Source organism: Rhinoderma darwinii, chromosome 4 (genome assembly GCF_050947455.1).
Source record: "Rhinoderma darwinii isolate aRhiDar2 chromosome 4, aRhiDar2.hap1, whole genome shotgun sequence".
NCBI classification, from domain to species: domain Eukaryota; kingdom Metazoa; phylum Chordata; class Amphibia; order Anura; family Rhinodermatidae; genus Rhinoderma; species Rhinoderma darwinii.
In genome coordinates this window covers 347,982,705-348,001,154 of record NC_134690.1, presented here as the reverse complement: position 1 = coordinate 348,001,154, position 18,450 = coordinate 347,982,705, and the positions used below count along the sequence as shown (strand labels likewise).

The 18,450-nt window shown below is 42.6% G+C and overlaps 1 protein-coding gene across 1 annotated transcript in view; it reads right to left on the bottom strand.

Moving 5' to 3' along the window:
* LOC142761289 (two pore channel protein 2-like) overlaps positions 1 to 6,711 on the bottom strand; it is a 32,835-nt gene extending 26,124 nt beyond the window's left edge. Inside the window, exons 1-4 of the mRNA XM_075864478.1 lie at positions 6,505 to 6,711; positions 3,346 to 3,428; positions 1,403 to 1,517; positions 569 to 697 (exon numbers count right to left, since the gene is read on the bottom strand). Of these exons, the coding sequence (XP_075720593.1) occupies positions 569 to 697; positions 1,403 to 1,517; positions 3,346 to 3,428; positions 6,505 to 6,597 (420 nt within the window). The 5' untranslated portion in view covers positions 6,598 to 6,711. The remainder of the gene's footprint in view (positions 1 to 568; positions 698 to 1,402; positions 1,518 to 3,345; positions 3,429 to 6,504) is intronic.
* Positions 6,712 to 18,450: the final 11,739 nt, after the last annotated feature.

Genomic DNA, 18,450 nt, shown 5'->3' with positions numbered 1-18,450 from the left:
CATTTAATATCCCCTCCCAAAGGCCTTGTTCCCATATATCCGGTGATCTGGCGTTGTTTCCATCTGGCATGATACATAAACACCGGAGGTAAACGGATACCAGGACCGATCCTATGCTTTCCTATAGGAGCACTTCTGGCATCAGTTTTAACGTTGGAGGTCTACCTTCGCCAGACAGAAAAATGTTGCATGTAGCACTTACCTGTCTTCTATGGATGAAGGACCAGTGCACACAATTTCATCAATTGTGTCCGGCTCAGGCTAAAAACAGCTGGCCGGACAAAACGGATATATGTGAACACCAGAATAGTGATAATAAGATGACTCTGCCCAGCCTAATTCTTCAGAAAATAGGAAGCAACAGCCTATTGTGACTGCTGTAGTGGCATATAAAATATAAAAAATACACCACCAAAACATAAAAGCAAAATGTTTACAATAAAAACCTGATAAATATAGTTTTCTGGTGATACATTCCCTCTAAACTTTATCCCAAAAAATAAATCAGGTTCATAAACCCTTGCATCAGAGTGCCACTAATATACAATACAGAATTCAAAATACTTACAAATATTGTGACCATTACACAAATGTTCTTTGTGTCCTTCCAGAAAACACTACGAGGAGTAACTTTACTAAAATGCACAAGTCGGCTAAAGAAAGCCAGTAAGCAAAAAACTTCAACTATGGAGGTAGCCTGGAGTAGAATAAAATAAAAGGGCCAAAAGTATAAAAAACACAAATGCAACACAAATATATTTTTTACTCAATAGGTGAAATAATCCGACCTGTGCGAGTATAGTCTTAAGGGCTTGTCCACACACAACGGAATTGTTTCAGAAAATTTCTGCAGCAATTCCGTTGAAAGTTGGAGGTTCTCCACTACGGCAAAAATGCACAATTTCCTGCGGGTTTAATGGCAAAAAATGGTGCATAAATTGCTGCGTTCTTCCCAGTGCAAGGAGATGGTGACATCCATGAAATCGCCACAATTCTGTCCACATTTCACAGGAATGGACATGCTGCGGTCCAAAAGATACGCACCGCAGGTCAATTTCTACGCTGAATTTTTACACAGCATGTGGATGAGATTTGTTAAATCTCATCCACTATGCTGCTACTGTATTCTGCTGCGTTTTTTTCGTCCGAAATACCAAACAGAAAAAATGTGGCAATTCTGCAGAGTGTGGACGAGCCCTAAGCTTTTAAACACTAATTATCTGGAAATTTTATGGATATAATCACTGGCAGTAAAAAAAAAAGTAAGAAGAATTAAATGCGACTTGCATACCTGAATGGATAAAAAAAAAATAAAAAAAAAAAGACACAAACCGTGGATAAGGGTGAAAAGTTTCCAAACTTACTTTCAGGGACATTCTTGAACTAAGCATTTCATACTTACCAGAAATGGGAGCTGGTAAACGGCAGGTTCTTCAAAAATGGCCAGTGCCAAGTCAACTGTGATACAGATATAGGTGGTTACCTGCATAACCCAGTGGTTGTAAAAGTAGTAAAGTCTACAAAATAAAACACAATAATTGGACATTACATGGCGGCATTAATTTAACACTGCATGGAGGTATTTATTAAGCACTGTCTGGGGGTATTAGTGAAGCACCGTAAAGCAGGATTGGGTACCGTAATCGGGTACTAAGTAGGCACTGTTTGATGCTACTAAGATAAAGCTACAATTGTATTATTCAAATCAGAAGTGAAACTCCACATTGAATGACTTATGAATGTGACATCAACTTTTCTTGTGCTGCTTTTTATTTCTATTATAGGTCATTGATTTGTGTATGAATTGCCACTTATTGCCACGTTGCAGTTTAGTATGCGGCTAGTGGCACAATTTTTCTCAAGGTCGTGGTTTAAAGTAGCCATGGCGTTACGTGGTGTAATTACAGAATACTCTGCTTCATAAAGTTTAGAGGGTGTAACCGGAATATTTAAGGGTGTGGGTAAAGCTTGTAAACCGTTGTAATAGCACGCTGTGTGCAGAATCTACCCATCCCTCTTTCCGATCACCAGTGGGTTTTCCTTTGCTTCAGTCAGTCTAAAGACTAGAATCTTCGCTGAGTGCACAAGTGATCGCAACTGGACTGATTGTGCCCGAGCTGTTGAAGACTTCAGATGAAAACACTCAGTGTATGATTTTGTAAGAAGACAAAAACAACTAAAACTTCTGGAGATTCAATTAAAAAAAAAAACCATTATTTAGGTAACCCCCTGCACACATTTCTCAAAGATCATTTTAGTACCAGGCATAGAACAACGGTTCCCTCATCAGCTTGGAGAACATCTACAGCACTAGGATAGCTTTAAACCCGCCCCCCCCAAAGTTAATGAATTTCAAATTGAGACACTTGTGTACTTTTAGACACTAATGTTAGAGTCGGTCAACAGTAAGGCCCCATGCACACGACCATAAAAATTCTCCGTAATTGCAGACCGTAATACGGTCCGTAATTGCGGACCCATCCACTTGTATTGGCCGCGGACTCCATTCCGTATCGCTAGGTGTCCGTGACGTAGATGTGTACCGCAAAAGATTGGACATGTCCTATCTTTTGCGTTTTACGGGCGGTGCTCCCATACTTTGCATGGAAGGACAGGCCGAGAATGCGTGCTGCGGCCGGCCGTGCCCACAATTGCGGGCTATGATTACGGGCACAGCCGTGTGCATGAGGCCTAAATGTAAGAAAAATGAAGGACATTTGCCTTTGGTGAACTTCACTATAAATATCGTCCACAAATTATAAGGAACTCAAAAAATGCATTAGAAATTCAGGTTCCGTTTCAGAATAACAATTGTGATGCCAAAACATAACAACTGTTAAAATATATCGTTGACTAGATTATTTCCAAAAACAGTTTGTTCTTTGAGAGATCCTAATATAAACCCTAGTTTTATGTAAAGCCTGATTTAGGAACGGACTTAAGTAGAGGTGTCCACATGTGGAAGAAACCACGGCCACATGTGGCGGCCAATGGTCGCATGATTGAGGGTTCCAGTGTTACCAGACAAATTGTGTGCCAACTGGCCACCGCATGTGGACATGGTTTCATCTGCATGCGGCCACTGGAATGTGGGACTGCATTCTTAGGGGGTCAAGAGAATATGCGATAGCAATATATTACTGCAAATGTATACACTTTGGAAGCATTGTGTGTGGACTGGTCAATCATAATGAGCGGTTTTGATTAAACATTCTACAAAACAAAGTAGTGTGAACATGCGTTTACTGTGTGATGCCCAACACCGTACCCTATAACCAAGATGTCTATGTATGTGATATACATCTTTAGACAGGCTGAATCTCATGTAAATGATGTTACGCTCACCTGACTGCTTCTGGTGATGTTTCAAAAGGAATGTTTCTGTTGTACTGAGCATCATAAACATATGCAGCAGCCAGTAGTAACTTCTGAGCAAAAAAATAAAAATGACATATTGTAAACCATTCTGCGTTGGACAATAGTGAGAACTGTATTTATACAAATGTTCATATGTGACAACTATAATCCTATAATGAATATACTGGTGGGAATTTATTAGGATTATTTGTTCCGACACCGAGCATTCAGGAGAAGCCTGAGGGGATCCGATGGAGAGAAGAGGAGCGGTGAGGTGAGTATAACTTTAAAAAAAAAAAAAAATAATTAAATATGCAAAAAAAAGTTGGAGTAAAACACGACACATTTACTAAAAATGCCTTAATAAATGTATCAAATATTTTCATTGACAATTGTGGTCAAACGACTGCGGCCGTGCGCCATTCATTTCTCCCTTTCCCATCAGACGAAAAAAATAAAAAAGGTATACCCACCTCACCTCTTCTCCTAGCCAAATCCCCTTAGATTCCCTCAGCATCCTGTGGCTCATACAAGGTCCTGATGCCGATCAGCATCAGGGACTTCTATGCGAAGCATTACTCATCATCAGTACTGTGGCTTATACAACGTCTTGATGTTGCTTGGTGATGTTGACTAAAATCCATTTTGAACCTTTATGGACTTTTCTGGCACTTTGTGTGAAGTTTAATTATTTATATCTTACGGACGTTAAATGAACCGTCTTTTGATACAAAAAGAAAAAACACTTTTACAAAGAAAATAGAAAGTGTTACGTGCTTTATTCTATGGTCTCGTTAATTCGAGAATTTGAAAGCTTCTCGTTTAGCACGTCAAACCCAAATAGCCACGATCAACACAGGGTCAAACTATTCACTATTGCCATTGTCTCCTCACGACAACCACTTTTTTATTTCATTTTTTTTTTTTTAAACTAAAAGGTGGTCCATCGGATCACCATGGGTGTGACTTCTAAAACCCCCATTCGGGGAGGGGGAGTTGTGGCTGGCAATTCCAGTACATGGCAGTCTAGTTTTGTTAGTGCCTCTTCACTGGCTAAAAGGGGATCCCAAATGGGGGAGTAACTTATACGATATCCATATACCCTAGTAAGGTATATGGAATGCTTAGTACACTTGCATGCGCAGTGGCAGTAGCGACGCCACATTTACATACATGGAATTGTCTGGAGCGTGACCCCCCGGACACAAGCATCTTATAAAATCGCTAAGCTAAAAGACGAATTGACCATACTACCGGGACAGATTCATTGCATTACTACCTCTGGAACTCTTTTATAACAAAAACTGGCAAGATGATACAGAGGATAGGAAATGCTGGAGGCCCCTTTAATTGTAGGAACAAATATTTCATTCTGCAGTGTGGCCGCTGCGTGGCCCTGCAGGAAAGGGCTCCTGGTTGTAGGGTCAGGGCTAGATTCTAGTTCATGCAGTGGAGATCAGTGCAGTAGTCTCAAATATCAATACATGTGATCTAACTATGCTGTAAACGATTATAGACGAACACGGTAAAAAAAAATAAAAAATGAGCGCCATTCTTTTTTAGAGGCAATTAGGCAGTATAGCAACATCACAGCCTAGTTGAACCAAAGAATTGCATTACATAAACAAGTGAAATACAACGAGGCTGCAAACCAAGCCAGTCAGGAAAGGGTTAACTGACGGCAACTTTCCGTCAGGGTGTCTCTGGTTTTACGCCTCATGCAAATGACCGTGTGCGCCGTCCGAGTCCCGTCAGTGATCCGAGGAAATATAGAACATGTTTTATCTTTCCTCGGATCAGAGACTCGGATCATTTTTCACGGACCCGATTCACCCGCTAAAGTGAATGGGTCCGTGAAGACTATCGGGTGCCACCAAAAATGGCCCGAGTGGCACAACGGTCGTGTGCATGAGGCTTTACTGTGGATTTCGTGTCCGATTTGTGGCTGAATTTTTTTTACGTTTTTCAACCTTATGAATGTCCGGGTTTCGTCAGTGTGATTTCCGTGTGTCATCCGTTTTCCTTGCCTGCGTTTATCTGCTTTCCGTTTATCCCCTGCAAGCACTTCTTGTTAACTGTTTTTCTGAATTTTTTTTAAACAACTGATGCGTGAAAATGTTGTCCGTGCGCTGTCCGTTTCTTTCATGCACCCATAGACTTTGACAGGCGAGTCAGGTCAGCAAAAACGGAAAAGAACACGCTGTGAGTTTCTCGAAACGGACATGAAATTTTTTTTACTTGACTCAGTGTCCAGTCCGTTGTTGAAACGGATAGCACACAGACGAAAAATATATTCGTGTGAATAGGGCTGAATGCTGTATACATGTAACGTAAAAAGAAACATGAGAGGAAAAGGGTGCAAGCAAAGCAGCATCTAAGACGAAGAAACTGCGTTTTTGTTTCTGGTAAAACCACGGACACCCTGACGAAAAGTCCACGGAACTCATTAAAGTCAATGGGTTCTGTCGGACGCCGGTGGTATCTGTGGTGTAACGGAACCGTCGCTTCCTATTTTCCCCTTGTTCTGCTTCTCTGACGGAGCAAAACAACGGAAACCCACGACGCAGCTGTGAACATAACCTAAGGTGACATACAAGACTAACGTTCCTAAGATCAGAGCAACTTACTCCCTGCTAATATTTACCTAGATCATTACATTGTAACAGGGAGTGAAACAGTCACAGATTTACTAACTACAATGACGAATTTCACATTAAGCAGTGACCACTTCATTTCATTAATTGGCTCATAGATCATGGGCTATAATCTGGTCTATGAGCTTCAGATGCAGATATATATATATATATATATATATATATATATATATATATATATAATGAGTGAGGCTAGGTACAAACTTCAACTTCTCTTTGAAAAAGTTTAGAAACAGAATTAAACAGGGACCAAAGTATTTCCTGCAGAAACAAAATACTTCAGAGGCTTTATATATATATATATATATATACACATACACACACACACACTTTTTTGGATCTGTGCAAACACTCCCATAATTCCCTTCTGCAGCAGACTGGGTATCCCATACATTTAATACTAAACAGGAAAATATTGAATACTCCAGATAATAATTGAATAGCAGATCCACCCAACAGTACTGATTCTATGGCTCCAGCACATCTTTCCTACCTCATCAGGATCTTCTGCAGGAACGCTGCATCCTCCCTCAGTTCCGTTATTTCCACTGCGGCGGACATCACTTTTCACTCCACTTTCTGACATGATTTAAAGGAATACCCCTAATATGTAAAGCAATAATGGCTTCCAGCAGCGCTAGCCCTGAAAACTCCCGTCTTGCTGTATTTGAGGGTCCACTCCATAAGAAGCCGCCTGTGCAGAGTACATACAACTGAACTCTCCGTCCGCAGCCTGAGCTGGATCCTGGTCACATGACCGAACGGAAACCACTCAGCAGGATTCAGGGATAGCTCGGGTTTCACCTTCCGCAGATGAGCTGCGGCTGAGATAATAACATTATTCATTGCCTGCTGGCCGCGGTCTTGAGCAGCTACATGTGGTTTTTCACGGACAGAAGAACGGGAAAATGTACTAGATGTGATCTAGCAAAACTTTTTTTTTTTTTTACCCCCTTTTACTTTACAGGGAGTTTTTTGCAGACAGAAAAAATCTGCCTCAGAATTCCTTAAGGAATTTTGAGGCAGATTTTGCCCTGCCTGCACTGTTTTGCCTCGGTTTTCGCAGTGCTTTTCGCACTTTTCACAGTGCGGCCAAAAGCCACTCGGGGGAAAAAAAACGCCTCTTCCCCCCCCATTGAAGTCAATGGGGGGCGATTTCTGCCATTTTTTTGACCGTTATTCCGACGCGGTTTCCACGTCAAAATTAAACTTCACACAAAAACTCGGTGTGAACAGGGCCTAAAGTGTATGTTTGGTTTATATGCTGGGAAATTATACTAATATACACGACTAAGGCCCTGTTCACATCTGCATCTGGCCATTCGTCAGAGGAGCAGAAAAAGGGAATACCAGACACAACTGTATTGTGGCACCACAGATTCCACCGGGGGCCGACAGGACCCATTGACTTTACTGGGTTCCGTTGGCTTTCAGTCAGGGTGTCTAGAAGAAACAATAGCGTAGCATGCTGCGCTATTTCCAGTCAATTCTGCTAGGTCTGCAACGGAGCGTCCAACGCAGATGTGAACAGACCCTAAAATGGCGATAGATTATTATTAGCCAAAAGAGTGACTTTTTGTATGCTTTTAACCTGCATTCTTGGGTATACCTATGGCCCTGTTCACGCCACTCTTTCCCTACTTTTAGCGTGTATGCCAGGAACGCTTCCAACGTACACGCTAAATGTGTCCATAGGATAACATTAGCCTGACAGAGTCCAATGGAGTGTCCTTTTGGCCTCTGTCAGTCCAGTATACATCGGTATACCACAAAAAATAAAGTATAGCATAGTAGACTACGCTATTCCATACAAAGAGAACGTTTTTAAACGTGGGATCCTATGGATGACAGATATCACTGTATGGTATTCCTCCCCATGGCTCCCATGGGCAGTTCTAAGAACTGCTGTTGCGGGAACCATATCCCAGAAATGAACGAAAAGTCGCAAACAAGATTTTGCAGATGCATTTGACCTAATTCAAGGTAATTTTTAGCTAGTCGAGTTTTAATTCAGATTTTTTTTCACCGCACGTGAATAGTATTTTTCATAATCTCAATTTTGAAAATCCCATTAACTTGATTTGAAGATTTTCAGTGCCTGGACCCCCTTTGATTTTTAAAATGAAAGGGCCAAGATGCTCAGTAAACCGCAGTGGCGACTTTTTTTTTTTTTTTTAAGAAACCCGCATTACTCCCAAACCAGCACTGTGAGGGTATGTTCACACGCACTAATTACGGACGTAATTCGGGCGTTTTTGCCCCGAATTACGTCCGAAAAATGCGCCTCGATAGCGTTGACAAACATCTGCCCATTGAAAGCAATGGGCTGACGTTTGTCTGTTCACACGAGGCGTATATTTACGCGCCGCTGTCAAATGACAGCGCGTAAATAGACGCCCGCGTCAAAGAAGTTACCTGTCACTTCTTTGGGCGTAATTGGAACCGTTATTCATTGACTCCAATGAAAAGCAGCGCCAATTACGTCCGTAATGGACGCGGCGTTCTCCTGAAAACATCCCCGTAATTTCAGCCGTTACGGACGCTGTCGTGTGAACATACCCTGAGATGGATTTTTCAAAACCCCATTCACTTGAGTTGAAGGTATTGCATGTTCACAGAACTTGGATCCCCACCAATGCCTTGAATAGGAGTGCTCGGAGCTGGTCAAATGGTGGAAGGAGCTGAGGTGAGCAAGGAAACCACTTGAGATAATTTTGTATACTTTAGTGAGGCGATGGAAGAAGATAAGTGAAAACCGTTCTGTTAAGAGAGGGCTACGCCTACATTTTTGGTGGGGAGTAAAAAAAAAAAACATAGTTTTTTTTTGTTTGTTTTTCTAACATTTTTTTATTAAAGAGGCTCTGTCACCAGTTTAATACTTCTCTATCTCCTACATAATCTAATAAATGCTTTGATGCAGGTAACTACTGTTTTTTTTTATTTTTTAAAAAACATTTATCATTGACAAAGTTCTGATCATTATTTACATTTTTGCAAATTTTTAGTAAAAGCCCAACTGGGCGTTTTTTTTTAGTTTGACCAAGTGGGCATTGTAAAGAAAAGTGTATGATGCTGACCAATCAGCGTCACATACTTCTCTTCATTCATGCCCAGCTTTATTCACAGCACCGCGTAATCTCGCGAGATCATGCTGTGACGTCACTTCCGCAGTTCCTTCACCGCAGCGACGGGAGAATGACCAGACATAGCCTCCAGCCGTGCCAGGACTGCTGCTGAGGAGGATAATCGTCCTGGCACGGCTGGATCCGATGTCCAGTCATTCTCCCGTCGCTCCGGTGAAGGAACTGCGGGAGTAAGTGACGTCACAGCGTGGTCTCGCGAGATCACGCTGCGCTGTGAATAAAGCTGGGCATGAATGAAGAGAAGTGTATGACGCTGATTGGTCAGCATCATACACTTTTCTTTACAACGACCATTTTGTGAAACTAAAAAAAACACCCAGTTGGGTTTTTACAAAAAATAAGCATATTCAGGCTAAGTTCACACAGAGTTTTTGGACGAGTTTTTTTGACGCGGAAACCGCGCCATAAAGCTTGTCAAAAACGGCCCGAAAATGCCTCCCGTCGATTTCAATGGGAGGCGGGGGCCGTTTTCTCCCGCGAGCGGTAAAACCGGCTTGCGGGAGAAAGAAGCGACATGCCCTATCTTCTGGCGTTTCTGCCTCTGACCTCCCATTGACTTCAATGAGAGGCAGAGAAACCGTATTTTGCAGCGTTTTACCACCGCAGCGCCCAATGGCCGCGGGCGAAAAACGCAGCGAAAATCGGCGTGCAGGGAGAGGAAAATCTGCCTCAAACTTCCAAACGGAATTTTGAGGCAGATTTTGTCCTTCCTGCATGTCGTTTGCCGCGTGGCGTTTTTCGCTCGCGCCCATTGAGTGCTACGGACAAAAAACTCTGCGAAATACGCTCTCTCTGCCTCCCATTGGGAGGTGAGAGGCATAAACGCGCGAAGATAGGGCATGTCCCTTCTGAAATCAATGGGAGGCATTTTCAGCCGGGTTTTGACGAGTTTTGCGGAGCGGTTTCCGCTCCAAAAAACTTGTCAAAATACTCCATGTGAACAGGGCCTTAATGTAAAAATTATCAGAACTTTGTCACTAATAAAAGTTTTAAAAAACAAAACAGTAGTTATGTACATCAAAGTGTTTATTAGATTAAGTAGGCGATACGGAAGTATTAGGGTATGTTCACACGCTTAGCAAAAAAAGTCTGAAAATACGGAGTTGTTTTCAAGGGAAAACAGCTCCTGATTTTCAGCAGTTTTTTTAGCAACTCGCGTTTTTTACGGCCGTTTTTGGAGCTGGTTTTTCTATAGAGTAAATGAAAAACGGCTCCAAAAACGGCTCAAGAAGTGACATGCACTTCTTATTCGCGGGCGTCTTTTTACGTGCCGTTTTTGGAAAACGAGGTGTAAAAACAACGCCCCATCGAAACAGAACGCCGTATTTCCAATTTAAATCAGTGGGCAGATGTTTGGAGGCGTTCTTCTTTCGATTTTTCAGCCGTTTTTCAGGACGTTTACGGCCCGAAAAAAGGCTGAAAACACTCGTTGTGAACATACTCTAAGGCCGTTTTGCGTGATCAAAAGGCACTTAACAGCTCCGTGTATCAGCCCCGTATGATGCGCGGCTGCATGATTTTCGCGCAGCCGCCATCATTATGACACTCCGTTTAGATGTTTGTAAACAGAAAAGTACGTGGTGCATTTCTGTTTTCATTCATAGTTTTACAGCTGTTGCGCGAATCACGCTCTTCCCACGGAAGTGCTTCCATGTGGTGCGCGTGATTTTCACGCACCCATTGACTTCAATGGGTGTGTGAAGCGTGAAATATGCACAATGAACGGACATGTCGTGACTTTTTCGCAGCGGACTCACGCTGCGTAAAAATCACGCAACTGTCTGCACGTCCCCATAGACTAATATAGGTCCGTGCGACGCGCGTGAAAATCACGCACGTTGCACGGACGTATATCCCGTTCGTCTGAATGAGCCCTTAAACTGGTGACAACTTTTCAGTACAAAATTAAATAACATGATAAATTCATAGTTTTGGTCATTACGGACGCAGCGATTCCAATTATGTATACTTATTTTTCTCTTCATATTTTTTAATATAATAATTTTTTAATGGGAATATTTTTTGTGTTTCTGTTGTATATTTTTAACAGTTTAACTTTTTTTAAATTTTTCTTCACTCTCACTGGGGGAATAGACTATGAGATCAATAGATTACCCACATAATACAGAATTAGTGAAACATAAAAAGAAACAATATAAATGTAGTTTTGCTGTAATTGTAATGACCCGCAGAATAAATTGTTATTTATACCACGCAGTAAAGAATCTAAATTTAAGACGCAAAAAAGAAAGTCGGAATTGTTTTTTGTTTTTTGTTTTTTTTTTGCATTCCACAAAAAAAATGTAAAAAATTAATCAGTAAGTTAATCAGTACCCTAAAATTGTGCTATCAAAAAATACTAGTCCCGCAAAAAACAAGCACTCACACGGCTTTGTCAACAGAAAAATCAAAAAAGTTATGGCTCTTGGAATGCGACGACGCAATAACTGAAAAAAATTGCTTGGTCATTAAGAACGGGTTCCCATGTAGCGTAAATGCTGGGGAATGCTTGCAACGGAATTGTGTGTGGAAATTTCCCAGTATTTACAGTAGCAGCAAAGTGGATGAGATTTAGAAAATCATGTCTACGCTGCGGGAAAAAAACCACAGCATAAGGCCCCATGCACACGACCGTAAAACCGTGGACCGTAACACGGTCCGCGGTTTTACGGACCAATATCGCTACGGATGGGTGTCCGTGCCGTAGAACTGTGCCGGAAATTATGGAGCATGTCGGTTTTTTCGTGTTTTACCGGCCGTGCTCCCATACTTTGTATGGGAGCATGGCCCGAAAATGCGGGTGGACGTCAGTAGACAGCTGCGCACGCAATTGTGGGCCGCGATTACATGCATGGTCATGTGCATGGGGCCTTAACGTTAATAAATTGACCTGCGGTGCGGAATTTAATTCTGCAGCATGTCAATTTATGCTGCGTTTTTATTGATTTTCTGTTGCGGGTTTTCCCCATTAAATTCAATCTGCATCAGAAAGCCAAGTTTTGCGACTTTTGCAGCGTAATCACCACACTTACGTCGCAAAAAAACGCAACTTAAGAAAAAAAAAATCATACTTACCCAGAAGGCCCTCCTTCTTCCTGCAATCCGATCTCCTAGGATGATGTTTCATCCCATGTGACTGCTGAAGCCAATCACAGGCTGCAGGGTCACATGGCCTGCAATATCATCGTAGGAGGCCGGACTATGCACAGAGAAGACGGAGGGAGTATCTATGAGCGCTTTCTTCCACAGAGGAAATGCCGTTCGAAAAACGGCACCACAATGTGAATGTACTGCGGGTTCCAGGTCGGACAAGCTACGTGATTTTTAGACAGCGTATCCGACCCGTCGGAACCCGGCATAAGGCCTAAAATAGGTTGGTCAAGGGTTAAACTTGATTCTCATACTGTATCTGTACACTAATCTTTTGTATTTTGAGGTTGTGGCAAAAAGCCGGCATAGCCTAACTACATTGGCTGCGCACTCCTATGGTTCTGAATGTGCACATAGAGGTCTATATGTAATGGGTCAGTTTAGTGTAATGTGTGGGTAGGTATTCATGCTTATGTAATTATATACATGGTGTAGCAATCACGTTAAACATTCTGGACAGGGAGCCACACAAGTTTGGAAAGTTTCTAATATATTACCGATACATACAAAAATATTTATTTAGATTTTACATTAATATATCTTGTTTTTGGAATATTGTAACTGTTTTATTTGATTATTAGAGTCAGAATAATTTTCTGCGACGTACTACACTGCCCCCAGCCGGTATATTTTTGTCAGCCAAAAAGGGAACCTATTAAAAATTTGAATCTCACCCTAGGCACTCTATTAGGCTCTGCCAGAAGCAGTGTTGTAAGAATGCAGATCTGAGGGCCATTGTTAGGCCCCCGGCTGCCACAGCAACCCATTAGCACCGCAATGGCATCTGAGGGGCGATGAGTTGAAAGAGGGAGCTCCCTTCCTCTAACCACATGGTCAGCGGCATCTGAAGTGTTAAATGACCGGGATCGGAGTTATCTCCAATCCTTGCTGTTAGAGCGAGGTGTCCGCTGTATAATACCGCAAGCAGGGGTGGGATCCGGCCGATTGTTAAAATGACAGCAAGTTCGCAGAACGCGGATACAATTGAGTTGACTAGCGCTGCCCTGGCGAGGTACATGATGCCTCGCTATTCGGGCGCTTTAGTGATGATGCAGTCGGCGCGATGACTATGACGTCATCGCGCCGCTGCATCGTTCCGATGGAGGAGGACTGACATCGCTGGAGGATGGTGCGGCAACGGGACAGGTAAGAAAATTTGGTTTTTTTCCTTCTACTGTGGGCACTATAGGGCACTACATAGGGGACTATACAGGGAACGTGAACTACAGAAGACTATGTAGGGAACTAACTACAGGGGACTATATAGGGGCCCTTATCTACAGGGAACGCCTCGGGGGGCCCTTATCTACAGGGAACACCACAGGTGGCCCTATCTACAGGGTAACGCCACATGTGGCGTTCCGTGTAGATAGGGCCTCCTGTGGCGTTTCCTGTAGATAGGGCCCCTTGTGGCGTTCCCTGTAGATAGAGACCCCTGTGGCGTTCCCTGTAGATAATGGCCCCTGTAGTGTTCCCTGTAGATAGGGCGCCATGTGGCGTTCCCCCGTAGATAGAGCCCCATCTAAAGGGAACGCCTCATGGGGCCCTATCTACCGGGACCGGCACAGGGGGCACTATCTACAGGGAACGCCACAAGGGGCACTATCTACAGGGAACGCCACAAGGGGCACTATCTACAGGGAACGCCACAAGGGGCACTATCTACAGGGAACGCCACAAGGGGCACTATCTACAGGGAACGCCACAAGGGGCACTATCTACAGGGAACGCCACAAGGGGCACTATCTACAGGGAGCGCCACAAGGGGCTCTATCTACAGGGAGCGCCACAAGGGGCTCTATCTACAGGGAACGCCACAAGGGGCTCTATCTACAGGGAACGCCACAAGGGGCTCTATCTACAGGAAATGCCACAGTAGGGCCTATCTACAGGGGGCACTATACAGGGAATGCTACAGTGAATGCCACAGGGGGCCCTGTCTGCAGGGAACGCTACAGGGGGCACTATCTACAGGGAACGCTACTACCTACAGAGAGTTCTATGGGGAGCACTATCTACAGAGGGCTCTACTGGGAGCACTATCTACAGAGGGCTCTACTGGGAGCACTATCTACAGAGGGCTCTACTGTGGGCATTATCTACAGAGGGCTCTATGAGGGGCACTATCTACAGGGGGCACTGTGTGTGGTGCATTACTTTACAGTGTTTGACACAATTTTATTCAGGGGCACAGTGTATGTTACTATTATATTCAGGGGCACAGTGTGTAGCGCTATTATATTTGGCGACACAGTGTATGATACTATTATATTTGGGGGCATAGAGTGTGGTACCATAAGAATTTGCTCTTCGTTTTCTAGGTGCAGAAATGTTGAAAAAGTGAACTTCCGAAGACATCTGAGCAGCAAATTTACCCATTTCCGCAGAAATCGGTCATGGCCAGGAGGCATCATAGAGTTCTGGACCAGATGGAAAAGTAAAGAGAATGACTAGAATCTGAGAAGTCGTCACCGGTGAGTCACTAAATGTAAATGTTTATTCTCCCTGTGACTGCTCAGTACTGTAGTCACTGTATGATCTGCAGCGAGATGATGTGTGTATCATTCTTCTTTGTGAAACCGCAACTCCCAGCATATCCTTACCATCGTTCTGGCTATACTGGGAGCTGTAGTTCTATTCTGTACAACTTATATGGCTGGGGTTAAACTAAATTTGCAAATTATCTCGGTACTGAGCTGTATTTGTACTAGTGCTGTATAAATGTACTGAGCTTGGTTCTGGTGCTGTATATATATATATGTACTGAGCTTGGTTCTGGAGTTACATTCATCATAACAACCAAGCTCAATACATATATACAGCACCAAAGAGAAGCTCAGAACATATATACAACTCCAGAACCAAGCTCAATACATATATACAGCACCAAAGAGAAGCTCAGAACATATATACAGCACCAGAACAAAGCTCAGTACATAAATACAGCACCACAACAAAGCTTAGTACATAAATACAGCACCAGAACCAAGCTTAATACATATATACAACATCAGGGCCAAGCTCAGTACATATATACAACATCAGAACCAAGCTCAGTGCATATATATCAGAACTACCAAGCTCAAAACATATATAATTAAATTCAAAAAGTGTCTCTCATATATTCTATAGATTCATTACACACAGAGCGATCTATTTCCAGCATTTTTTTCTTTTAATGTTGATGATTATGGGAACAGTTAACCCCTTCCCGCTCCTGGACGTACTATTAGGTCATGGTAGCTGTATCGTTCGCGCTCCATGACCTAATAGTACGTCTCGGGAGTAACGGCCGTTTCGGCCGTCCTCCCGACACATACAGCAGCTGTGACCGCTGCTGTCTCGTACAGCAGGTGTCACAGCTCCTACAGCGGGGACCGATCGCTGTGTCCCCGCTGATTAACCCCTTAAAAGCCGCGTTCCATAGAGATTGCGGCTTTTTAGGGGTTAAGCTGCCATCGCCGGCCTGCTACACGATAGCGGCCGGCGATGGTGACTATGGCAACCGGACACCAAACAATGGCGTCCGGCTATGCCATAGACGGAAGCCTAGTGGGTCCTGACAACGTCAGGACCCACTATGCTTGCTGTCAGTGAGTAGCTGACAGTTCTAATATACTGCACTACGCATGTAGTGCAGTGTATTAGAATAGCGATCAGGGCCTCCTGCCCTCAAGTCCCCTAATGGGACAAAGTAATAAAGTAAAAAAAAAGTAAAAAAAAGATGTGTAAAAATAAGAAAGTAAAAGTTTTAAAAGTATTAAAAGTAAAAATCCCCATTTTTACCTTATCAGTCATTTATTATTAATAAAAATATATAAACAAACAAATAAACTATACATAATTGGTATCGCCGCGTCCGTAACGGCCTGTTCTACAAAATTATTTTGTTATTTATCCCGCGTGGTGAACGCCGTAAAAGAAAATAATAATAAACCGTACCAGAATCACAATTGTTTGGTCACTTCACCTCCCAAAAAATGGAATAAAAAGAGATCAAAAAGTCGCATGTACCGAAAAATGGTACTGATGGAAACTACAGTTCGTTACGCAAAAAATAAGTCCTCGCACGGCTTTATTGATTGAAAAATAAAAAAGTTCTGGCTCTTAGAATAAGGTAACACAAAAAGTGAATAATTTTTTACAAAACTTATTTTAGTGTGCAAACGCCATAAGACATAAAAAAGAACTATAAACATAGGGTATCGCCGTAATCGTATCGCGCCGCAGAATAAAGTGAATATGTCATTTATAGCGCACGGTGCACGCTGTAAAAAAAATAGAATAAAAAAACAATAGTAGAATTGCTGTTTTTTAGTCACCACGCCACCTAAAAATAGAATAAAAACTGATCAAAAAGCCGCATGCACCCCATGAAAACTACAATGGATTATTTTGTTATTTATCCCGCGCGGTGAACGCCGTAAAAGAAAATAATAATAAACCGTACCAGAATCACAATTGTTTGGTCACTTCACCTCCCAAAAAATGGAATAAAAAGAGATCAAAAAGTCGCATGTACCGAAAAATGGTACTGATGGAAACTACAGTTCGTTACGCAAAAAATAAGTCCTCGCACGGCTTTATTGATTGAAAAATAAAAAAGTTCTGGCTCTTAGAATAAGGTAACACAAAAAGTGAATGATTTTTTACAAAACTTATTTTAGTGTGCAAACGCCATAAGACATAAAAAAAAACTATAAACATCTGGTATCGTCGTAATCGTATCGCGCCGCAGAATAAAGTGAATATGTCATTTATAGCGCACGGTGCACGCTGTAAAAAAAATAGAATAAAAAAACAATAGTAGAATTGCTGTTTTTTAGTCACCACGCCACCTAAAAATAGAATAAAAACTGATCAAAAAGCCGCATGCACCTCATGAAAACTACAATGGATTCCTCAAGGGGTCTAGTTTCCAAATTGGGGTCACTTTTGGGGGGTTTCCAATGTTTTGGCACCACAAGACCTCTTCAAACCGGACATGGTGCCTAATAAAAAAGAGGCCTCAAAATCCACTAGGCGCTCCTTTGCTTCGGAGGCCGGTGCTTCAGTCCATTACCGCCCGAGGGCCACATGTGGGATATTTCTCTAAACTGCAGAATCTGGGCAATACGTATTAATTTGCGTTTCTCTGATAAATCCTTTTGTGTTATAAAAAAAATGGTATAAAGAGGATTTTCTGACAAAAAAAATATTTTAATTTCACCTCTACTTTGCTCTAAATTTCTGTGAAACACCTAAAGGGTTCATAAACTTTCTAAATGCTGTTGTGAATACTTTGAGGGGTCTAGTTTCTAAAATAGGGTGTTTGATAGAGGTTTCTAATATATGGGCCCCTCAAAGCAACTTCAGAACTGAACTGGAACCTAAAAAAATAAATAAATTAGGCAATACTTCGCTTCTTACATTATACTGATAATGAGCCGTGCCCACCTCGAGATGACCCCAGTTTTGACCGTTTGTATAAACAGAGACCCTATTAGACCGTTTCAGTGCCCGGTTTTCCCAAGCATTCTGCGAGTACCTGCCGGGTAAGAGGGCAAGGTATGGCGTGAAGATGTATAAGATGTGCGAGAGTGCATCAGGGTATACCTACAGGTTTAGGATATATGAAGGAAAGGCCACCCCCAAACCAGACTGCATCCTGGACTACAATAGGTACATGAGAGGGATGGACTTGTCAGATCAAGTCCTGAAGCCCTACAGCGCCATGCGGTGTGGTATAAGAAGCTGGCCGTGCACATCATACAGATGGCATTGTACAATGCGTACGTGCTACGTCGATGTGCAGGCCAGACGGGAACTTTCCTGGAATTTCAAGAGGTGATTATCAAGAACCTAATCTTTAGGGACCAAGAAGGGGGGGTACCCAGTACTTCTGGAAGCGAGGCCACACGCATCTTACCAGAGCAACACTTTCCAGGAGAAGTTCCCCAAACTGGCAAGAAGGGAAAAAGTCAAAAGAGGTGCAAGTCTGCTATAAGAGGGGGATAAGGGAGGACACAATATATCAATGTAACGTGTGTCCCGAATAACCAGAGCTCTGTATGAAAGAGTGTTTTAAAATTTATCATACATCCCTTGGTTTATAATTTACCCCAATTTTACTTACCCTGATGCACTCCACACAGCTTATCCCCCCT